Here is a 17662-nt window from a genome sequence, read left to right on the forward strand (position 1 = left end):
CACTGCAACCTCCACCTCCCTGGTTCAAGCGTCTCTCCTGCCTCAGCCTCCTGAGTAGCTGGGATTACAGGCATGCACTATCATGCCCAGCTAATTTTCATATTTTTAGAAGAGATGGGGTTTCCCCATGTTGGCCAGGCTGGTCTTGAACTCCAGACCTCAGGTGATCCACCCACGCTGGCCTTCCAAAGTGCTAGGATTACAGGCATGAGCCACAGCGCCCAGCCAATTTTTTATTTTTAGTAAGACAGGGTTTTCACCATGCTGGCCAGGCTGGTCTTGAACACCCGGCCTCAGGTGATCCACCCACCTTGGCCTCCCAAAGTGCTGGGATTACAGGTGTGAATCTGGCCACAACCACAGCTTTGTCCTTATAGTTTTGCTTTGGAAAAAAAATGTCACATAAATGACGTCATGCTATACGCAGCCTTCTACATCTGGCTTAAGAGCATAATATAATTGGGATTAATCTGTGGTTTTGTACATACCTGTAGCTTGTTCCTTTTCATTGTATGGATGAACCACAACTTGTTTATGTGTTCACCAGTTGATGGACACTTGCGTTGTTTTGGGTTTTGGCAGATGAAGGCTGCCACAAACTTTTAGACGGGTCCTGATCGAACATGTCTTCTTTCCTCTTGAGTACACATCTAGGACTGGGATTGCTAGGTTGTATGGTGCTGAGCAAAACAAGTTCCCTTAGATACAGGAATTTTTTAGCTTTTTATTATTGGTTTCTATCTTAACTGTATTATAATCAACAACATAATCTGTATGATTTCATTCCTTTAAAGGTATTGAGGCTTGCTTTATAGTAAAACAGTCAACTCCATGTTCCACGTGTGCTTGAAAATAATGAGCATTCTCTGGGTGCACTGTTTTATCTATGCTCACAAGGCCAAGGCTGTTGCTATGTGTTCTTCAAGTCTCCCATATCTGCTCTGATTTTTAGTCTGTTTGTCCCATCATACACAAGTGGTATGTTTAAATCTCACACTAAGTGTGAATCTGAATTTTCCTATATTCCCATCAATTTTTGCTTTACATACACTGAAGCTATTATTTTGTACATAGGGATGTATAGTTCAGACTGCTATTTATTTTACAGGTCTCTCTTCATCCCTAGCAATGCTTTTGGCCTTAAAGTTCTCTTAATATGCAGAAAATATTGGCCAGGCACAATGGCTCATGCCTGTAACTCCAACACTTTGGGAGGCTGAGGTGGGAGGATCACTTGAGGCCAGGAGTTTGAGACCAGCTTGGGCAAGACTCTGTCTCTACCAAAAAAAAAAAAAAAAAAAAAAGTGAGGCATGGTGATGTGCCTAAGACAGCAGGATTGCTGGAGCCCAGGAGTTTAGGCTGCAGTGAGCTATGACTGCGCCACTGCTGCATAACAACTTGAGCAATAGAGCAAGACTGTCTCAATACAAAACAAAACAAAAAAGCTACACATTAGCTTTTCATTAAAATTTGAATAATATATCTATTCCCATCTTCTTTTAACCTTTCTCTGGTCTATAAAAGCAAAGTTCTAGACTGTTCTCTTGTAAACTACATATAGCTGCCTTTTTAGGAAACTTATCTAAAAAAACTTAAGATCATGTAATCTAAGTACTTACTGATATATGTGGGTCTAAATCTACCATATTACATGTGTTCTGGTTGTCATACCTGTGCTATTTCCTGTAGCTTCTCACTTTCTTCTGTATCAGCATTTTAAAACCAGTTTTCCTATTAGTCTGGAAGTTAAATCACCATGTTGTATGGTTACCCTAGAGATGGCGAGAAGCAATTGTGACTTACCTGTGACTGGGACTCCTCATCATTTCCCAGTTAATGCAAGAACCTGAGACCCCTCGATTTACCCCATCCCCAATTTTTATGCCATTATTTTCTCATAATTTAATTCACTGTGTATTTTCAAGTCCATAAGACGTTATCATTATTTTATACAGGCTATTCATTTGGATTTATCCATACGGCTACCATTTTCATTACTATACATTCCTTTCTACATGAGTATTGTTTAAACACTCCTTAGGTGAGTCCATTATATCTCTCTAAAGGGTTGGCCTGCCCCTGGCCCAGCTCCCCTGTCTGCCAATATCTCCTTCCCATAAACACTGGAGAACACCTAACTTTATGAGGCCAAACCTTTCAATGGCTCCCACCGCCTGCCAGATAGCACTTACAAACTTTCCTGACCCAGTCCTTACCTGCTTCTGAAACCTGACCCTTACTGGAGCCCCACTCCTCCCTGGTACTGACAGTGCTCAACTACTTTCCAGTGCATACAACATGCTGTGCCTTGTACTGGGTCTGCCTTCTTCTTTCATTCACTGGACAAGTTGCTCCAGTCTCTCAGGACCAGTCACTTCCTTTGATGGGTCCTTGTGCTCTGTGAGGAGACAGACACCCTGAGAGTGCCCTGCTCCAAACCCGCTTGCCTGTCCAACCTGCTCCGGCTATTCCACGATGCATGGATGGCCCGAATCACGTTGTGTCCCCATTTCCAGGCCCAATACGAACGTGGGGCCTATACTGAGTTCATTCACAATATGGTGATAATAATCCCGGTAATGCTTTTTCCTTGTGTTGCTTTGAAGCTCAAATCCTAGTCTATGCCAAAGAGCTTTAAAAGTCAGAGGGAGTACATACCAGGATTAATGACTGTTAGAGGCAATTGTTTCATAAGCTTAATAGGAAAAATTTTTCAACAAAACATGACTAGCTTTATTTTATTCCCAGGAGATTAATTTAAGCATCAGTGGATAATTCATTTTCTAATCTTGTGCCTGATAATAAATTAGCTTTGTAATAAGAAGTCATTGTTAATTTTTTTTCTTGGTTGTCCAACTTTGAAAATAAAATCTTACATGGAACCCAAATATATGAAATACATTAAAAATTCACATTGTGGTTGAAGCAGGAGTGAGGCTTTCTCACAGCAGTCATCAGCAGTGCAAAATGACAGCCCTCCTGTTAAGTCCAGAGTCTTCGGCAGGTTTCCATTAAGTTATTTTCAACTAAAACTTGAGTAACTGTTTACCATTCCAACAACCCATCTCACACTTCAAAATACATTCTTCAGAGTCAAGGACAGCTGCTTTATAAACAGTGTGGTCAAATATAGCCACATATATAACAAACACTCCCACAGTGTCACCAAGCCCCTCTGTGAGTAGCCTGCTCAGCTGGCACTAAGTACCGTTGCGCTGGCCTGGCTTTGTACCTCAGGTCGCCTACCCTCCAGGACTCCCCGCCTACCAGAACCTGGGTGTCACTGATCTTGAGAAGAAACTTCTGAGCTTGTTCTGTGACACGTTTAATTTAATTTACTGAAGTTTTAAAAGACTGACATTTGTGCATTTCAAATGCAAAAATAAAATTTAACGTGTACAGATAAATTGTGCTATGCAAGGCTTTATTTACAACTTAGATGACTTTATGATTGCTCACAATCTGACACAGACTAATATGTTTTGTCTGAAAATACTCATAAAATACCTCATCTTCAAAATAATTAAAAAATGTAATTGCCTTTAAAATGAGTTTTCAAAAAGGAAAATTAAACACATTTTAGTAAATATATAGATATGTTTTATTTGTCAAGAGTAAATGTCAGTTTTATTTAGAATATTCAAGTACAAAAAATGAAAATTTATCTACGAATGTTAAGAAATGTTAGAAATCATTAGTGTTGAGAACAGTAAGGCACTGAATGCAAACATCACATAAAATATGAATTATCTGCATTTTTATATCTTTAATATTCAGATGTTCATATTTTCTTAAAAAATATTTTTAACAAAATGATTCAACCTTATTATATTTCCCCTGGAAGGCAGAGTTTAAACAAGTATGTATTGAAATATTTTCCTAATGAAAACTGTGATACACCCATGTTCAAAGGTACTTTCTCATTAGAAAAAAGTTTATATAGCTGGATGTTTTAACTTTTAAAGATATTTTGTTTCACCACAGTAATACATCAGCCACAATAAGGCATCCTGAAGCATGAAGTCATCATGTTAAATAATTTGACACAAAAGCTTAAGATCATATCACCAATAGGGTAACTGTATCAAAAATTTTAGTTCTATAAAACTATTAAGAGGTTAGAGTTTTAGCTCTATAATAGATCCCAAAACATATTCCCCCAAATTTTTAGTATATATAAAAAAGGTTCATCTAGGACTATAAATGCAATCAGATAGCCCCGATATGAATGGGTTCTGTATTTTCAATGGCACTGACACCGTGCTCTTTGGTATAATGCACTGCAGTGACAATAGCTTGGTAGCAACAGAAAAGATTTAGTCATCACAAAACAGCAACCTAAAAATTTCTAACAGTGAATATATATGAATATATAGGTACAAGTTAAGTATCCCTTATCCAAAATGCTAGCCACCAGAAATGTTTCGGATTTCAGATTCTAGAATATCTGCATATACACAATGGGACCTGGCTCTAATTACATAATTCATTTATGTTTCACATACACCTTATACATATAGCCTGAAAGTAATTTATACAACATTTTTAGTAATTTTGTGCAAGAAACAAAATCTGTTTAAATTGAACCATCAGAAAGCAAAGGTGTCAGGTGGGGAATTTTCCACTCGTGGGGTCAAGTCAGTGCTCAAAAAGATTTAGATTTTGAAGCTTTTGGATTTCAGATTTTTTAATTAGAGATGCTCAACTTAAAATATCATTCACTCTGGCTTACATATTGACCTTGTGCTTGAAGGTACTTTTCCATAAATATCAGTAACTGTGGCCGTTCACCAAATATAGATGAAGTGATAAAGCAAATAAAAACAACAAAATCAAAGCATATTTCTAGTTGTTTTTTTTTTTAATAAAGTTTGCTTGTGATGATGACCTTCTGTGCTCTGGAACTTCTGTTTTACAAAAAATTGGAGCTGGAAAAAAAAAGAATCTTTTAATTGGTACAATTTTTTAAAAAAACATTCAAGAAGTAAAAATTAGCAAATATGCATCTAATATATTATAGGATATCTAGCTACAGGACTTTGAAAAAGAAAAAAAAACCAAAAACACCAAGCCATATTTTCTTGAAGATAAATTCTTCTAGAAGAGCTCTCAAAAAATATGGGCTTGGTCCTGATTTTGCAAACAGCAGGGTTCTCAAGTGGAGTAGGGTGATAATTTTTACAAGGTAAATGTAATTTATCTTTCATATATGAGAAAAAAATGGGAAATCTAATTTTAGTAACACTGGGTTAAGATGAAGAAAAAAATATATTAATAAAAGATCCATTAGCTTTAAAATCCAAAGCAGGTTGAAAAGCAGTAATAACTGTATAGTTTATCTTTCAAAATTCAATGCTTGAATAAAATATAGCTTTTATACTACTATTATATTTATTCTTTAACAAAAAATTGCATGCCTGCTATGTAGCAGACACTGTTCTAGGCTCTGGGGATGACTATATCAATAAACAAGATAAAGATCCATGCTCTTGGAGAGCTTACGTTAAAAGATCATACATGAGAATTCCTTTTTTCCAAAAATACCTGTAAAGTATATAGGCCAATAAAATCTGCCAAAGTCCTGTGGATTTACTTCTCTATATATAAAAACTTGAAAGCCACCATGAGCCAAGGTTATGTCCTCTTATTTTAAAGGTGAGTTGCAATATTCTGAAAATGGGTCTGAAATAGAAGGGAACATGGGAGCAGAGGATGCTGCTAACACAGAGGCAGCTACAGCAAACTGAGGCAGAGTCCCACAGATGAGCATTCTGAACAGAACAAGGCATGATGAATTTCCTCAACAGCCAAATAAGTAAACTGACAGGGACATCTTAAGTGGAAGAAATAAAACAAGGGACATAAAGTACAGAAGGAAATTATCAAAAAGGAAAAATAAACTTATTTTCTAAAACTTGAGTAACTGATTTTAACACATACCCCAAACCTACACGCCTTGTGATTATCATCCACATGCTACTCATGGCCGCCCCCTTGCACTGTGGCCCTCTCTACCTTTCTCTGCATCTTTACGTCCACCATTGGTTTCACAAGCTCTGACATCAACGCACAGGAGTTCGAATCGACAGCTTTGTTCCCTTATTAAAATAAAAATTCTCACAAAATCAGTATCAGTAGAATTTGTTCTAAAAAATCGAACCTAATAATTAGTTTAGTAAAATACTATTTTATGTCTGTAATTCCCCAACAAAGGGCACAGCTTCATTTAGACATGAAATTCAAAATAACTCATGGCAGGTCAGTGGCCATTAGCTGTGTACTAGGGCCACGGCTGGGCTATTAAATAAGAGCAACCATTTCCCCTTCAGCTAACTGATCCTTTTTACACTGTGATGATTTTCTATTTTGTTCATTCATTCATTCATTTTAGCAAATACTCACTGACACATAACATGTGCCAGGTGCTGTTCTAGATGCTGGGAAAACAGCAGTGAACAAGAGGGACAAGGTCTTTCCTCTTCAGGAGCTGATATTTAGTTGTGGGGGGCAGACAAAGCATAAGGAAGCAGAAGTAAGAAGCACAAGGAAGATCCGACAGGGCAATGTGACAAGTGCAAGCAGGGCTGCCAGGGAGGGTGACTAGGCCTCTTACTTCTTACGGTCCTTGTCCTTCCTCAGATTGCTGCCTGTTGCTAGAAAGGGCTGGTTGTGGAATATCTCGGAGGTAGCTTTCTTTTTAGAGAAAGCAATTATTTCTTCTTCCAAAAGTCTTCTCTTTTCTTCAAGCTTCAGTCTCTCTTCTTGGTGAAGTCTCTTAAGGTGCTCAAACTTGGCCTGTAGCTGGAAACAAAAGTGCAATCCCCACCACTGACACAGCATGGCAGCAGAGAAATGCTCTGCCGCTCAACAACACAAAAGTGGACCCCATGGCGCAATACACAGTAACCTACAGTTATCTCCAAATCTTCCTAAAGTCTCAATAGTTCATGCTTCAAGGAAAAGTTTACATATGGAATTCCCTTGGTAAGTTTTATTTTAAATGAGTTCCCATGCAAAAAAAAAAAAAAATGCTTAAACCAAATATAATAAATATCATAGTCTTTAAACAAAACTGTTTTAAAAACGTGACATTTTCCTAGTTTTTATTTTCTCACTGTATATTTTCCCCACAAAACCTCTTAAAGTCTCTCAAGTCCATGCTCAATAAAAGTAACAGATGTAAAATACAGAAGGAAATTACCAGAAAGGAAAAAAACAGCAATGCTATTTTCTAAATAAAATATGTGCAGTAAACAGTTACTGTAAAATTGCACTGGTAAACATCACTGGAAAGCAAGTGTCAACTGTCAACTATGTCAAGAACGTTAAAACTGTATTGTATTTTTCCATAGTCTTTCAATGTCTTGAAATCTAGGCTTTAAAAAACCCTAAATTCAGAGAAAGCTTTATACATAAAAATACTCATTGGAGTACAATGTATACTACAATAGGAAAAAAAAATAGCCTAAGTATCCAATAAAGATAAAATCAAAGAATAAATTAATGCTAAATAGCTTTAATAAAGCTTTGGGAGAGCAGAATGTGCAGGACTGTTGAGCTGAGGGCAACCAAGAAGCAGCAGACACAGAAAAGCTCTCTGACCTCCCTTTAGGTGCCTAAAGGCAGGATATAGATGTACAAAGAAAAGGTATCCAGCTCCCTACCCCAACCAGAGAGCACAAAGGTTAACCACCAAAGACAACTTCAGACCCTTTTGGGACTGGAGACTGGTGCCAGACAGATCTACATTAACTAGCTTTACTGACTAGCCTCCATCTGCCAGCTATGTGCCTTCCTCCAAGTTGCTACCCCGAGAGACTCCAAGTCCTTTTCCTTTGTCTTGTCATTTCTCTAAAATTTAACTGTTCTTTGTTGAAGATGCTATAGAAGGCAGGATGCAGATGCCTCTTTGAGAACTATTACTAACTGTATCTCCCATGTATATGTGAAATATACATGCTAATAAACTGTTTGTTTTCCTTTTGTTAATCTGAGAAAGGAGTTATTCCAATTAAGAACCTACAGGGGTTATTCTTCCCCTATACAACTGTTAAATGAGTTTCACAAAAGTCCATAAGGTTACATCAAGAGATTTATCTCAAGCAAAAAAAGCAGAAGAAAAAATATTTAAAGGACACAATTCAGTACTTTTCATCTCCTTGGGGCTGAAAATCACCTTGATAAACCATATAAAGGGAGCAATGTTCACCTTGGATGTCAACTTAGGGGCAGGCAGGTCTTTTACTTTATTTCGCTCCACAATTTAAGGAATGCCCTATATGGATTATAGAAGGCATATGTCTCAAAGCAATGAAGGGCATTCATGTAAAACTCTGGAAACTTAAAAATAAAAAGGAAGCTTTAAAAAAACTGGGATATACCAAAAGAAAAAAATCTATTTAGTATTTTTACCATGATGGCTGGCATTGAGTAAACACTCAATAAATATTATCCATTGTTATTAACAAAAAATAGAAATCTCAGCTTGCTCCAGCCGCCACCATGGGTAGTTCTTTCTGTGTGCTTTGCTCTGTTACAGCTGCAAAAGAGAAACTCTTAGCACACATGTGCTGGGTAACTGTGGGAGCAATGTCTCCCGGAGGATTACTTAGGAACTACATCTTTCTCATTTTTATACCCCTAGAGCAGCACACAATGCTGCTCATAAAAGAATTCTAAAAGATGTAGAAGAACTAGTAATGAGAAGAAATACAGATGAACATTATGTGAAGTTCTGAATGCAAGTTCAAAGAGACACGGTCCAAGGAAGAATGTAGGTAGAGCTGGTTTAATTGTGGCTTACTCCCACCAAAAAAATCTAGGGTGTCAGGCCAGCTCCATGTGAATCAGTGTCAGCTCCATATGAATCAGCTGTGTGCTGTGCCTTCTAACAACACAACCACAGTGTCTAGAATCTACATTTTAAAAGATAACCTTGTTTTTGGTCCTCTGGTCTGGTTAGGTAAATCTGAGATTAACATTTTAGTTCTGGGTAGCAACCTAGCATTCATGCAAACAAAGCAGGACTTGGTGTCTAGAAAAAGATGATATATAATAGTTGAGGAAATATTTCACTGAAAATCAGAGACTGAGGGAAGAAACTAGGGAGCTCAACTCCGTTCTAATAAAAACTGTTATGTTCCAAATATGGAATAGGTTGTCCCGTGAGCCAGTGAGCACCTGACAGGAAAAGTATTCAAATGGAAACAAGGCTGAAACAGATGATTAAGGCCCTTCTAACCTAAGAAGCTTTTATTCCAGAGGATACCTTTTCAGAGAAGCATCAGTTCCTTAGTATTTGCTTTTTTAAATGATTCTTGCTTTTAAAAAAGTTACATATTAGGTATGTGTGTGTGTTTAAAGAGGCAGGCTCCCCAGCTGTCATTCAAATCAGTGGCACAAACAGAGAGCTCTCTGAACATGTGTGCACCCAGGATGTGGGATAGCAGCAGGAGCAGGGCAAAGTCTGGAAAGGAAGCAGTAGGGGAAGGTTTCTATCACATGAATAGAGATAGTTCTCTGGTTACTCAAATGGAGGTTGCATACCTCATATGCACACTAAAATATCTCGAAAGGTCACAGGGCACTTCATACATCATTCATGAGGTTGACTAAAAAATTCCAGGAAAAATACAAAGAGGAAAAATTAAACAACGGGGGGCGGGGCAGGACTATTATTCACACTGCATGGCATTTCAAGCTTTGGCTACCAACAGTCTATTCCATATACATGAAGCATTCATGCATGGTTCCATTATTCACTACAACAGGCAGTTAATTCAAATATATTTTCAAATTCTCAAAAAATTAAAAACAAGGGATCTTCTGTGCTATTGATAGTCACCAATTCTCTTAAGATTAAGCCATCAATATGGTACAATAGTCCGCCCTATTCCTTGGGAAATATGTTCCAAAACTCTGGGAGAACAGCTGAAACCACAGGTAGTGCTGTACCCTATGTTTTTTCCTATATATGGACACCTATGGTAAAGTTAAGGCACAGTAAGAAACTGACAACAACAATAAAATAGAACTATTATAACAATACATGTAATAAAAGTTACGTGAATGTGGTCTCTTTCTCTCTCTCTCTCTCAAAATATCTTATTGTAATATTTTCAGACCATGGTTGACCACCGGTAACTGAAACCTCAGAAAGAAACTGAGAATAAGGGGGGACTACCGTACAACGCGTATCTTTTGTAAACACTAATTTTAAGGATACTACACATTCTGTTACTCAAGGATCCTTTTAAAAGCATTCCCCCCCACACTTTTTTTTTTTTTTTTTTTTTTTTTTTGGTAGCCCAGGCTGGAGTGTGGTGGCACAATCTTGGCTCACTGCAACCTCTGCCTCCTGGGTTCAAGCGATTCTCCTGCCTCAGCCTCCTGAGTAGCTGGGATTACAGGCACATGCCACTACACCTGGCTAAATTTTGTATTTTTAGTAGGGATGGGTTTCACTATATTGGCCAGGCTGGTCTTGAACTCCTGATCTCAAGTAATCCACCCACTTAGGCATCCCAAAGCGCTAGGATTATAGGCATGAGCCACCATACCCAGCCCCATTTTTAGAAATTAGAAATAAATGCTAAGGAAAATACTTCTCTGCTGAGCTAGCAGATGACTTCCATCTAAGCTCTGTGTGGTCCCTTCTGCCCGGCCTGCCTAGAAGTTACAGCCCAGTCTTCGTGTTCATTTAAAAATTCCCTCGATGCAGGACTCTCGGCTACCCTCTGTGCAAGTCCCTTCTTCATACCCGGTATTATAAGGCTCCTGTTCTCCTCGTGTTCATGGTTGTAATGCAGCTGCAGTTTAAAATTGTAAATTACTGAGAAATTGTAAATTACTTTTTGAAAATACAAGGGGTATAAATGTTAAATGAAAAAGTTATCCCAAGATAAGACTGACATATCATATTGAGAAGAAATAATACCTTAATGATGGTCATGTCACTTGAGGGATAAATATAAACTATGTACTTTTTCTTGTAGTGGGGGAAGGCATATGGGAAATTGGTGTGTCACATGTAGGATGCCTCATTAGTTCTTCTAGAATTTTGTCAATAAAGGTATAGGAAAGACAGCACGTCAACGATATTTGGAGACATCATTTGTTCTGTGCATCTCCCCACTCTAATCATCTAATGTTCACACACCCTTATCTAAGTACACAGCATTTTACTAAGCTACATATAAAAATCTAGATTTATACAAAAGATAAATTAAGGGATATTTGTTTCACAATAATACTGGCAAGGGCATTTTAAATAACAGTCCTTTAATATACAATTAAATAATGTTTTGAGTGGTATCTTTTTATTAGTGAATTGGTAAAACTAAGAATCATGCTATATAAGAGAGAAACTTCTGAATAAAAGAGAAGAAACTAAACAAACATAATATCCATGTGCAATATGCAATCTGTGATTGCATCCTGGTTCAAAAACAAAAACAGAAAAATCACCAAACAAAAAGGAACGAAAGCCAATCTTGGGGCAATTGGGGAAATCTGAATAAGGACTGAAGATTGGGTGAGATTATGATATTCCTATTTTCTTAGGTAAAGGGAAGAACACAGGTATCCTATACTTTCACTTTTCTGTTGTTTGAACTTTTTCCAAACAGAACATCAAAATTCAAATTATAAATAAATTAGTAAACTATTACTTTTACAAAACCATTTCCTGCAGGGTTCATTTACATAGCAATATAAATGTACTTGAAATAATAAACTAGCACAATTGGATTACAGATTGACTCTTCAAGAAATTGTATATTTTCAAGAAAATAGCTTTACTCAAAACCTAAATTGCTGCTTGAGAACTAGAAGCAAACAAAGCTATGCAAGTTCAGTGGTGAATTTTTGGTGCCGGGCTACGGTCATCTAGACCAGGAGTCCTCAACCCCAGGCCGTGGGCCAGTACTGGTCAATAGCCTGTTAGGAACTCAGCTGTATAGCATGAGGTGAGGGGCAGGCAAACAAGCATAACTACCTGAGTTCCGCCTCCTGTCAGATCAGTAGTGGCATCAGATTCCCATAGGAGCGCAAACTCTATTGTGAACTGCACATGGGAGGGATCTAGGTTGTGCACTCCTTATGAAAATCAAATGCCTGATGATCTGAGGTAGAACAGTTTCATCCTGAAACCATCTCCCGTGGTCCATGGAAAAACTGTCTTCCATGAAACTGGTCCCTGGTGCCAAAAATGTTGGGGACCACTGATTTAGACCACCTAACTGCACCCTGAGAGACTGAGTTCAAAAGGGAAGTAAAGCTACATCACAGCCTTCACAGATATCCATTTCAGGCAAACAGCCACCCCAGCAACACTCAAAAAAGGCTTTATTAAGGCACAATAAAAACGTTTATGGCTCATGGTTAAAATATTTCTTAGTAACCTAGTCCACTACAAGTCCTTGATAAACCATTTCTAAAGGGAAATGGAAGAATATTTGTTCAAAAGGCCAAAATTATCTTTGGTCTCAGTTACAGGAGTGAGATGACAAAGGGAAGGTCATCATTTGAAAGGCATCGCAGTAAGATGCATACACTGTGTTGCCACTGTGGCTATGATGCCCACTATCTTCAGACGTTGGCCTGTGGCAAATGTGGCTTACCCTGCCAGGCACAAGAAAACATCCAGTGGTGTTTCTTCTTTTAGCCTTGGCACTAACAGAGACAAACTACCACTGGGACTGGTTGAACAAGGCACCTAAAAATTGTACACCATAGATTCATGGATTCCACAAAAGAAAAATGCCTGCACCCAAGAAGGCAGCTGCTACAGCTTCCAGTTCATTGTAAGAATTTCAACGATTAGTCACTCCATAAATGTACTGCTTAAAAAAAAGAAGGCCAAAGTTTTCATTTAATTTCAGACTATCATTTTTAAGTCAATATTCAAAGACTATGTGTTGGAAAAGCTACATTTTAAAGAACAAGTTGCCTACAAAAGTATTTCAAGTAAATTCTTGGAATAAATTCTCCAAATTAATAGGACATCTAAAAAATAAATGCAAATCACATCAAACCAGCATACTTGCCTCTCTCTCAGCTTCTTTCAATACGGCTTCTTTCTCCTTTACTCGCTGCACAAACATCTGCTTCATTTCTTCTTCCTTCCTCTGACGTTCACCATGAAACTCATGTCTTTTGGCTTCATAGGTCTCTTGAAGACTAAAAAGTTATTTGTGTTACTCTTCTGTTAAAAAATTACATAGGCCAAGTGTGGTGGCTCACGCCTGTAATACCAAGACTTAGGAAGGTGAGGCAGGCGGATCACCTAAGGTCAGGAGTTCAAAACCAGCCTGGCCAAGATGGTCAAACCCCATCTCTACAAAAACACAAAAATTAGCCCAGCATGATGGCAGATGCCTGTAATCCCAGCTACTTGGGAGACTGAGGTGGGAGAATCACTTGAACCCGGGAGGCAGAGGGTACAATAGCCAAGATCACGCCATTGCCCTGCAGCCAGGGCAAGAGAGCGAGACTATGTCTCAAAACAACCAAGTGATATAATTGGCCAGGCATGGTGGCTCATGCCTATAATCCCAGCACTTTGGGAGGCTGAGGTAGGCGGATCACCTGAGGTCAGGAGTTTAAGACCAGCCTGTCCAACATGGTGAAACCCTGTCTCTACTAAAAATTAGTCAGGTGTGGTGGCGTGCACCTGCAGTTCCAGCTACATGAGAGGCTGAGGCAGAAGAATTGTTTGAGCCCAGGAGGTGGAGGTTGCAGTGAGCCAAGATCGCACCACTGCACTCCAGCCTGGGTGACAGAGCGAGACTCAATCTCCAAAAAAAAAAAAAAGTGATATAATAAACTTGCAAAAATACAAGTGCTCACTTAATGCCACCAATAGGTTCTTGAAAACTGCAACTTTAAGTGAAGCAATGTATAATTTAAACCAATTTTTACCATAGAGTAATTGATATAAATAAGAATTAGGTTCCTATGGCATATTTCTGGTCACAAAAACATCAAATGTCTAAGTAAAGACTCAAAACTCTTTTAATATTAAAGATTGAAATAAATGTGAGCTATATACACATTTAAGAAAAATTAACAAAAATAAGTAGGACAATTAATTATCCAATTTTTGCTGCATCCGTGAGTGATGGTAGTCATCGTGGTGGAGGTGAAATCACGGAATAAATGTTTGCAAAGGGACAATTGTAAAGATCACCTCCTACCACAATGCAGTTCAAAAATAAACAATAACAAATATGGCAGGTTCACTGAGCACTTTCACACTGCATTGCTTATTGTCCTATATTTCTGTAGTTATTGTATTTAATAAATTTATATGTTGCAATAATATATATTCATTCATTCATTCATTCATTCTCCAACTCGCTTACTCCAGTTCAGGGTCATGGGTGGCTAGAGCCTACCCTTGAAGCTAAGCAGGAACCAACCCTGGACAGCATGCCATTCCATTGCAGGGCACACTCACACCACCCACACTCAACTCAGACCAGGACAATTTAGACACGCCATGAACTTAACACTTACAGCTTTGGGATGTAGAATCCAGAGAACCCAGAGAAAACCTGTGCAGATACAGGGAGAATGTGCCAACTCCACACAGACAGTGGCCCTCACTGGGAATCAATTTTTCTTATCAATGTTATAACAAAATGACACTGAACAAAACATCATTATTCAAGAACCTGCTGTACATCTCATGTTTGGCCCCATATATGTAACAGGTACCAGTATCTTTTTATACATGGTAACTCAAAATGTGAAATTTCCTATAGCATGAGATATGAAGCCACCCATGTTAGTGCTGATATGGAGTACTACAGTTCTGAAGTCTCTGCTTCAGCAAATCCTTTAAAAGAAATGCCCTCATTTCAGCCCAAACATGTTCCTCTTTTAACCTCTGTTCACCGGAAATCACTATATGTAGAAACTTGAAATCATGAGTCGCCTTTTACTCTTCTCTTACCCTATCTCCATATCTTATTACCAAGGCCTGTTAGTTCAGTTTCTGAAGCTAAGTCTCTTAATATAACCTTCTTTCCATTTCTACAGATATCTGATTACAGCCGAACCTGACCTTTGTGATTTTCTGCCTTCACTTTTGCAATAATCTCCTAATTCATCTCTGAGCTTCTAGTTCCTTTCTTTCATTTTGTTCTTCTTGTCACTCTCTAGATTTTCCACCAAAAACACAGATCTCATTATCTTTTCTCAACACATTAAAGTTATGCTATCTATGGAATAAGGTTCTACCCCCTTTAAATTGCACTTAAGAAACTTTATAACCAGGCCTAATTATACATTTCCAGATTCATTTCTCACCAAACAATTCCGACACCTTCAGGTTCCAGCCACACCAACTTATTCATTGTTCCTAGAATACACCTGGCATTTCAGGCTTCAGTTCGTGGCCACCGTCCACTTTCTACCCCCATGCTGCCCTGCTAATCCTCTGTCCCTCAAGGGCAAATTCACATGCAACTTCCTCTGTAAAGCCTTCCCCACTCTCCCCAGTTAGAATTAACTGTTCCTTCCAAGCACTTCCCTGGCATTTATATCCTGCCTGTCTCTCCTTTCTCATAGGTCACAAATCTTGAGAACAGAAAATGAATCCTTATTCATCTCTGTAACTGACTATACAGCAGAGCTCTCTAGACAGTTCAGTTTCTTCATAAATGTTCATTCAATAACAGAAACTTCTGGGAAGAGGAGGCAGATTTAACCAGCATAACCAGGAGGGAAAGGACTATCCTGGAACTCTACAGGTAGCTGTCCTTTCCTATGTGTAGCATTTTGGAGGTATAATAAGCCTTCCTACATGTCAGAAACACTGAGCCCTTCCTTGCATTTGGACTTGCTATGAGAATATCCCAAAGGTTTGACAGAGAACATAAATTTCTGCATTAGTGAGAAATTTCTATTGCTTATAAAAATCAATCAATTTCAAAATACGATGAATTAAGGAATCTTATTAATCTTAAATTTTATAACTGGAGACATTAAGCTTTTAAGTATAGAATTCTGTAAGTTCAAAGAAACACAGAGTAAGAAATACTGCACAACAGCTACCATGGCTAAGAGGTGAGTGTGAGGCATGCACAGGAGGGGTTCCAAGAAGGAACAGATCCTAGCTGGGAGCGGGGGCTCATGCCTGTAATCCCAGCACTTTGGGAGGTCGAGGCGGGTGCATCACGAGGTCAGGAGTTCAAGACCAGCCTGGCCAAGATGTTGAAACCCTGTCTCTACTAAAAATACAAAAATTAGCTGGGTGCGGTAGCATGCGCCTGTAATTCCAGCTACGCAGGAGGCTGAGGCAAGAGAATTGCTTGAACCTGGGAGGTGGAGGTTGCAGTGAGCTGAGATCGCGCCGCTGCACTCTGGCCTGGGTGACAGAGTGAGACTCCGTCTCAAAAAAAAAAAAAAAAAAAAAAGGAACAGATCCTAAACACCTGCAGGAATATGCTCCTTAAAAGCAGAGATTTAAAAAGTGCAAAATACCCTGAACACCACGTCTCACACCCCAAAGAGGCATTTTACTTTGTACCAGGCTTTTTTGTTTGTTTTAATCTTTTTTTTAAAGAAGCCCCTCTATTTATCAGCTACTTTCATCATCTTCAGAAACCTCACTACATTTCACTAGTCCAACACCAGACTCATAGTCTCTAAAGACAAGCTTGAGGGCTGGGCGCAATGGCTCACGCCTGTAACCCCAGCACTTTGGAAGGCCAAGGTGGGTGGATCACGAGGTCAGGAGTTCAAGACCAGCCTCGCCAAGATGGTGAAACCCCATCTCTGCTAAAAATACAAAAAATTAGCCAGGCATGGTGGCATGGGCCTGTAATCCCAGCTACTCAGGAGGATGAGGCAGAGAATTGCTTTAACCCAGGAGGCAGAGGTTGCAATGAGCCAAGATCGCACCCTGTGCCACTGTACTCCAGCCTGGGTGACAGAGAGAGACTCCATCTCAAAAAAAAAAAAAAAAAAAGAGACAAGCTTGATGTAAAAATGGTATCTTGAATTGATAACAAATGTAAGTTTTTTAAAACAATGCTTCATTAATCTATACAAGCACTTGAATTGTTCAAGGAAAATACACCTACCTAATGAAGAGAAAAGACCTAACATTTATTGAATATCTGCTATTGCATAGGTACTCTTCTAGACTCCTTTATGTTCACTATTTAATTCCCACAGCAACCCTGAAGAGCAAGCACTGACATTCTAAATAAGAAAACTAAAGCACGGAAAGTAATCTGCCCAAAGAAACATAGCTGAAAAGTAAAACGCTGGCATTTGAACCAGATTAGACTTGTTCCAAAGTCCATATTCCCAACTATCACAAATCAGACTGCCCCAACATGGTATCTCAGCAGAAGAAAGTGATGGACTGCTCCTGCATATTTTGTGTCTTATTGTGCTGCTTTCCAACTTTTGACAATGTAAATTTACAAGGCCAATTACAAATAGAGAAACTTGTCCTATTTTTCAAAAGGTGGTCAAGAAAGTCAGATCTGGAAGGGAATAGTCTATAGAGTTAGTATTCTAAATCTAATGCAATTATTGTTTATTATCACAGATTTATTAAATACAAATGAAAACTTTTCTTGCTATACTATTCCCCTTTCTAGCATAAAAGTAACTTGCTGTCATAATTTTTTTTTTTTTTTTTTT

General features: G+C 38.5%; 1 protein-coding gene and 1 long non-coding RNA gene across 5 annotated transcripts in view; one reads left to right on the forward strand and one right to left on the reverse strand.

Moving 5' to 3' along the window:
• The window catches only part of LOC108312965, a 33786-nt gene that overhangs the window by 2868 nt on the left and 13256 nt on the right, over positions 1-17662 (forward strand). For 3 of the 4 annotated variants that reach the window (XR_001828864.2, XR_001828865.2, XR_001828866.2), the window contains exons 1-2: positions 13775-14715; positions 15575-15756. This is a non-coding gene — a long non-coding RNA (uncharacterized LOC108312965). Of the gene's footprint in view, positions 1-794; positions 979-13774; positions 14716-15574; positions 15757-17662 lie in introns of those variants that run through there. The other variant, XR_005202264.1, reaches the window with a different exon arrangement.
• The window catches only part of SEPTIN10 (septin 10), a 41912-nt gene continuing 27661 nt past the window's right edge, over positions 3412-17662 (reverse strand). Inside the window, exons 7-9 of the mRNA XM_017541150.2 lie at positions 13048-13180; positions 6615-6802; positions 3412-4929 (exon numbers count right to left, since the gene is read on the reverse strand). Of these exons, the coding sequence (XP_017396639.1) occupies positions 4914-4929; positions 6615-6802; positions 13048-13180 (337 nt within the window). The 3' untranslated portion in view covers positions 3412-4913. The remainder of the gene's footprint in view (positions 4930-6614; positions 6803-13047; positions 13181-17662) is intronic.

This window comes from Cebus imitator, unplaced genomic scaffold (genome assembly GCF_001604975.1).
Source record: "Cebus imitator isolate Cc_AM_T3 unplaced genomic scaffold, Cebus_imitator-1.0 Scaffold131, whole genome shotgun sequence".
NCBI lineage: Eukaryota > Metazoa > Chordata > Mammalia > Primates > Cebidae > Cebus > Cebus imitator.